Source organism: Scleropages formosus, unplaced genomic scaffold, assembly GCF_900964775.1.
Source record: "Scleropages formosus unplaced genomic scaffold, fSclFor1.1, whole genome shotgun sequence".
NCBI lineage: Eukaryota > Metazoa > Chordata > Actinopteri > Osteoglossiformes > Osteoglossidae > Scleropages > Scleropages formosus.
Window position 1 is genome coordinate 386,133 of NW_021641040.1, and position 7,270 is coordinate 393,402.

General features: G+C 43.1%; 1 protein-coding gene across 1 annotated transcript; it reads left to right on the plus strand.

Moving 5' to 3' along the window:
* The first annotated feature begins 2,268 nt into the window (after positions 1–2,268).
* Positions 2,269–5,525, plus strand: LOC114909701 (cyclin-dependent kinase 6-like). Its single transcript, XM_029249526.1, has 7 exons — positions 2,269–2,829; positions 3,485–3,617; positions 4,021–4,188; positions 4,404–4,513; positions 4,609–4,659; positions 4,865–4,997; positions 5,475–5,525. Exons 1-7 carry the CDS (start codon positions 2,615–2,617, stop codon positions 5,523–5,525), a joined length of 861 nt encoding a protein of 286 aa, XP_029105359.1. The 5' UTR covers positions 2,269–2,614.
* The last annotated feature ends 1,745 nt before the right edge of the window (positions 5,526–7,270 follow it).

Here is a 7,270-nt window from a genome sequence, read left to right on the forward strand (position 1 = left end):
TGACAGCACCTGGCTGTAATTCATGTATAATAATTAAAGGCGCCAATGCCGAAGCAGCCTTACGTGCGTGATGCATATAACTCATGTAAGTGTGTGGAGCTTTGCGCACACTGACACACAGTGCACATTTTTTATTTGCGCTGTTAATTTATTTATTTAATTTCTTTATTATTTTTTTCTTCATTATTCCTCGCGGGGGGGGTGCGGTGGTGCAGTGGGTTAGACCGCAGTCCTGCTCTCCGGTGGGTCTGGGGTTCGAGTCCCTCTTGGGGTGCCTTGCAACGGACTGGCGTCCCGTCCTGGGTGTGTCCCCCCCCCGGCCTTACGCCCTGTGTGTTGCCGGGTAGGCTCCGGTTCCCCGTGACCCCGTATGGGACAAGCGGTTCTGAAAATGTGTGTGTGTGTGTGTGTGTATTCCTCGCAGAGCGGGAGCGTCCGGCCACGTGAGCTTGCACCGCGCGTGTGCAGCCCATGTTCATAAACGGTGTCATTCGATGGCTTGACCTTCGTTGGAAAGAAAGTGAGCGTGACACGAATTAAACGTGAGTAGAAAAATGCAGCATACAGTCAAACTGGGCCAAGAGACAGCTGCTTTACCACTGGTTATTGCACTTGTACTATTACTTTAGTTCGCTTTTATTGCCCATTCATATACGAGAAGTACTTTACAAATAAACGCAATTACTGCAGAGGTCTCTGCAGCGCTTCCAGAAGTTTCTGACACACGTGCCAGCGCAAAGTGGGGTCAAATAAGCGCACTGGCCTGGGAGCGTGTGATAAATAATAAATTTGCATTTATTGAAAGTCAAGTTTCACTTGTCGCATACATACAACTATCCTTAGTACGACGTGCAGTGAAATGCTTTTTTCCGACTGTCCGTAATACGGACTAATAACACACACACACACACACACACACTTTCTGAACCGCTTGTCCCATGTGGCGTCGCGGGGAACCGGAGCCTAACCCGGCAACTCAGGGCATAGGGCCAGCGGGGGAGGGGACACACCCAGGACAGGACGCCAGTCCGTCGCAAGGCACCCCAAGCGGGACTCGAACCCCAGACCCACTGAAGAGCAGGACCCAGTCCAGCCCACTGCACCACCAGGCCCCTAGTATAACATACATAAAGTAAGATAAAAGTATAATAGTAAAATAAAAATATAGTGATCTAAAAATGTAGAATAACAAAAATATAATAAAAATGTATTATAAATATGCTGTAATAGGACCAAGGGGAGCTTAAATAGCTCTGTGTAAATAGTTATTACTACTGTTCATGTCTGTACATAGTGTGGTATTCTGTTATGATTGGTTGTCTTATCGTTTAAGTGCAGTTTGCCACGAGGGGGATTCTGGGGGGGTTTAGAGGTGGCACCTCAACCGTCGGGGGTGGCAGGGGCCCTCGGAGTGATTTAGGGGGACTCTCCAGTGTTAAGCGGTACTGTTTGTGGTGTCTTTGTTAAAACTACTCAAAAGACATGAAGTTGGGGGACAGTCGTTTTAAGTCTGTTGGTGTGGAGAAGACATGGGTCGGTTATATTTTTTTGAAGCCAGAAAGGGGATTGTTATGGGAAAGACTTTGTCTTGACAATGTATTTTATGTAATGGTTGCTTAGTGATTTTGTTGACCTACTGTAGGAAAATAGTGTTGGGTTTGTTTGATTGTGGATTTTTAATGTATTGTTTTGGTTGTGTGTATTATTATTATTGATAACTTTATTAAATAAAGTTTGGAAAAAAAAAAGACATGAAGTTTTATACTGCAACTTAAAAGTGTTTTATGTGTTTTGAAGGATTTATGTGACATGATGACTTGGGTTGAGCTGGTATTGGGGGACAGTCCTTTCGTGGATATGTTTGTGTGGGGAAGACATAGGTCAGTTATATTTTTTGAAACCAGGAAGGGGGATTGTTATGGGAAAGACTTTGTCACTGTCTTGATAATGTATTTTATGTAATGGCTATTTAGTAAGTTTTGTTGACCAACTGTAGGAAAAATGGTTTTGGGTTTGTTTGACTGTGGATTTTTTGATGTTTGTTTTTGGTTGTGTATTTTATTGATCACTTTATTAAATAAGGTTTAATTAAAAAAAAAAAAAAAAAAAAATGACTTCATCTAGATGTTTGACTGCTAGGCCATATTAAGTCTTATTTATCCTGTTATGTTATAGTTCGTAGGTGCTGCCTTGCCATCAAAACATGCAGTAAATTAGTCATTTTAGTACTCTACAGCTGTTTCAGAACAAAAGATAGCAAATGCTGACCAGTTTTGACTCTTCCCGGTTGTTTTTCTTGGGTTAGCCTCAGTCTGTTTACCAGTGGTAATTTTTTTGTCAGGCTGAGATGTTTAAAATTGAGTGGAAAACCTAGGTAGTTTGTATTAAAATATTAATGTGTGCAGCCCTGATTGCTTATTTGTTAAACTGTTGAACTTCAGATTCAAGTACAGTCACTGGTGCAATCTTGGGAACAAGTTGAGAATTTAATTCATTTAGCAGGAGCTTTTCTTCACAGCAACATACCTCTTACAAAAAGTACAATTTGTGCACTCAGTAATGTGGAGTAACACTAATGTGCTTGTGACCCCATGCCGAGGTGTAAGGGTACAGCATGGAGGCCGGCCGCTACGAGGTCCTGGCTGCTGTGGGTGAGGGCGCCTCCGGACGCGTGTTCAAGGCACGCGAGACCGGCGGCTGCCAGTGCCTCGTGGCCCTCAAGAAGGTCAGGGTCCTCAAGCAGATGGAGGAAGGCGTGCCTGCCTTCGTGATCCGCGAGGTGGGACTGCTGCGCAAGTTGGAGGCCTTCGACCACCCCAACGTGGTCAAGTAAATCGAAAAACCCTCCTCATAGATGTTTTTATTGTCATGTTTGTTGTTAATAATAATAATAATAATAATAAGAATAAGAATAAGAATATAAATAATTTTCATTATTTATCATTTAACTTCTGCTCCGTGTGATTTACAATGTTGAATAATCCAACTTGATTCATTTACACAGCTAGGTATTCTTGGTTCATTCAAGGTAGGTACCTTGGTCGAGCCTATTAAAGCAGGAGAATTGATTCGGACCTGGGACCTTAGCATTGCAGGGAAACGGCCCTAACAATTACATGACCTGCTCACCACACATTACCATTTTCTGGGTTATATTTGCAGGTTATGTGAACCCTGTTGTAACCTGTAGGTTGTTTCTTCAAGCCCCACTTGGTGCTATTGCTGCAGTACTCTTGATCAAAGTATTTACTCTGAACTGACCTGCAAAAATACATGAGTGCTGTATCAGTGTATACATATTACAAGTCATTATGGATAATATTATAGTACAGTATAGTAGTAATACAGCAAAGTATTACTGCCCTGTTTCTGGACAGTTAAAACCAGCTGTTGATCTCTGAGTGTAAGTAGAGCTCTTTTCTATTTGTTTATTCAGGGTAAGGCTGAGTTCTAAATTTATTAATTCATATTACTTGTTTTCTAGGTTATTAGATGTTTCAGTTGAAGTCGAAAATCAGACCCCAGAGCTGACTTTAGTGTTTGAATATGTTGATCAAGATTTGTGTGCATTTCTTGCCTCGGTAGCAGAGACTGGTCTCAGCAGGTGGAAAATTAAGGTGAGATGTCCTTTTTGTCATAGTCCATGCAATATCAACTGTTAAACCTTTGATCCACAATAGTTTATGTCATTAATGTAGTTACCCATGTAATTTTCTGAAAACCATTATGTTATGTGAATTCAGTCTCCGTTATGTTAATACTGTTGTATTTTTCATTTAGCTGATGCTTTTCTCCAAAGTGACTGAGGTTTTCATACTAAGCTACTACCATTATTACTCATTTATACACATTTCATTTTTAAAAACAAAAAAAGCTTACACACTCATGCACCTACATGGCTATGATTTGATTTACTGCACAGGTTTGGATCAGCCTGTCAGTTGGTACAGGTGTCCCTCCAGTTTCCTCCTTTCTGTAAAAGAAAAAGGTGTCCCCATGTATCTCCTCCTGTCCTCGCAGGACATAATGTTACAGCTGCTGCGAGGCCTAGACTTCCTTCACACCAACATGCTGGTGCACCGAGACCTGAAGCCGCAAAATGTGCTGGTCAGCAGCCACGGTGAGATCAAGATTGCGGATTTTGGTCTGGCGCGGATCTACAGCCACCACATGGCTCTCACGCCCATCGTAAGTCTGCACTGACTGGATCCTGACATGCTAGTGTTTTAACCCTAACAATTTGTACAAGTGAATATGTCACTGGACAGAAACTAAATTCTGCCTCCTAAACCCATCACCCTGTAATAAATTCATAACAAAGTCCTGTGGTCTTATGCAGCCTGACACATTCTTTGCTGTTCTCTAGATGATGACATCACTTCCTGTGGGTATGTGCTCCTCAGGTGGTGACCCTGTGGTACAGAGCTCCGGAGGTCCTGCTACACTTCGGCTACATGTCCTCCGTGGACATGTGGAGCACTGGCTGCATCTTCGCTGAGCTCTTCCTCCTCAGGTAGGGAGAGCACAGTAAACCACTGTACACCCCCCGCTGCATCACGGAGACACGCTTGCGTGTAACACACATCTGGCTGCACTTCTTTTTGGCAGACCCTTGTTTTGCGGCTATTCTGACATACAGCAGCTCCAGAAAATCATAGAGTAAGTCACTACATGTCCTCTTTAATAGTGAGATGATTTCATGGTCAGCGATGCTTTGTAGCTTTGCAGGCTGGGGGTATCAATGCTTACAGAGTAACTTAGGGTTAAATTGGGTTAAGGTTAAGAGTCACATTGCGTTAAGGTTAGAGTCAATTAGGTGTTCCCAGATAGCTCGAGTGTGTAACTCTTCCTTGTTGGTCCTCAGTGTGATCGGCCTGCCTGCACAGGAGGACTGGCCTACCGAGAGCCCCATCCCGTACCCTGCCAACTGGAAGAGTGGTAATACCTTAAATCAGCTGCTGCCGAACTTGCACCAGGAAGAGAGGGACCTGCTCTTGGTAAGTTTTAATGGATGCGAGTCTTGCAATAGTGTGTAAAGTAGGAGATGGAAGTATTTTTTTTTTGGAAATTGGAGCAATGGTCTTCCTATTAGTGAACTGGTCACTGATTGACGGTACTTTGGGATTGGCATATCCACATCTACACTCCTTGGGATGTTGGTGAAATGCCTGTTGGATTCCTGAGTTAATGAGAATGACTTTGTTTCTAAATCAGAATTCACAGCCCGTTCCTGCCAGGGTGTGATGGGGGGGAACCATTTTAAAGGCAGCTGGAATACCTCACTAGCCCAGCGCTGTGAGAAAGGCTAAATTGGTAACAGTCCATTTAATCGAGGGCCCAAGTTCTGGACTGGAGATCCCGATGTACTGTAAGCCACGAGAAGCAGGCTTGAGGACCACTGCAGGGATACAGGTTTCTTTGCAGGGGTGTGTTGGAACAGGGGATTGACTGTGTTTTTGTCGGTGTGCCCACAGCAATTTCTGGTCTTTAACCCATCCAAGCGTGTCTCAGCCTTTGAGGCTTGAGACACACCTTCCTGGCTGAGCAGTAGCACCGCTACCCAGGGACCCTATGGCTGCTGAAGAGCTGGCGGAATAAGCGGTTAATTCACGGCGGTACCTTCGCTCGAAGGAGATGAGGACTGTTGCCAGTTGTTCACTTCAATAAAAGTGTTATTTCCTTTGTGAATGTCTCAGTTTTTACTTGAGGGCAGAAGATTCACATCCTACCTGTGTTCATCTCAGAGATGTGCAACATGACGGTAACTGTACTGTTCCAGAGTTTAGGTGCTCAATATCTAAAGGTGTGCCCGCCTACTGGGGTCTTACTGATCAGAGGTACCAACTTAGATTTTCTGAAATAGCCCAACATTTCTTAAGATGACATTGTAGCATGCTGTGCTCTGGGTATGGATGGGGCAAAGAAGGGCGCACAGAAGGAGTTCATTCGGAACGTTTATTGGAACACCAACAGGCAGTGAGAGATTTTTTCTTTCATTTTCCTATGGATCAGAATGGATTACTAGCCCACCGAAGGTGTCTGGCTCCACACACTGTCCAACTCAACAGGTAAAAATTTCTTCATTCATCATTTCCGGTTACTAAATTCTTTATTGAATAAATAAATCCCAAAAACTGTCAAATTCAAGTTTTGTCACGTACACAACCATACTTAGTACAACGTGCAGTGAAATGCTTTTCCGACTGTCCATGGTACATACTCATAGTAAGATAAAAATACACACACACACACACACACACACACAGTTCCACTGTGCCCCCCCCCCAAATAAAATAGCAATTAAAATCATACTACAGGAAAAAAAGAAATATAATGAAAATATAATAGAAATGAACAGAAGAATAATAATATGTATGAGGGGACATATACAAAACAGATGTATTCAAGTATGTGAACAAAGTGAATGTAACTCCAATATTAAAGATTAAATCAGAAAAAAGTACGTGTGCAATGTTGTGCAAAAAAAGCTATGCAATATTCGGCTGAGGTAGTGATTATTGTTTATTCAAGTATAGTCTCTACTCCATGGTGCTTTCCTGGTCAAGAGCCCGGATGGCCTGTGGGAAGAAGCTCCTCCTCATTCTCTCTGTGTTGGCCTTCAGGAAACAAAAGTGCTTCCCTGTCTGCAGCAGGGTGAAAAGTTAGTTTTTCACATCTCCTCAAGTTTTATGCCGTTATTTTTTTTGCATCAGTCATTTTTCTTTTGCACTTAATGGGAGTTGTAGCATAAGCATACAAATGTTATTGCTGCACAGAAGTGTTATTGTTGCTGCTGACTTGCAACACACACACACAGACTTCAGTTGCTCATCCTCCAGTAGATCAGAGAGCAGCTTCACTCCTGAGTCTCCTGGGTGATTGTAGCTCAGATCCAGTTCTCTCAGGTGTGAACAGGGCTTTGAACGCAGAGCTGAAGCCAGAGAAGCGCAGCCTCTCTCTGTGACACAACAGCCAGAGAGTCTCTTACATCTGTCACATACACATTAAACACTTCATTCTCCCTGATACACACTTCAATGGTCACTTACCCTGTTTATTTCCCAGTAGTTCTGACCTTAGTATCTCCAGTTTACAGTGTTTGTTCCCAAGTCAAGCAGAGAGTATCTTCACTCCTAAATCTTGCAGGTCATTGTCACTCAGTGTGAACAGGAGTTTGCGGTGAGAAACTGAGGCCAGAGCTTCACAGGATCGCTCTGTTAGTCCACACTGGTTCAGCCTTAACAAGACAATATTTGGACAGATATTTTAT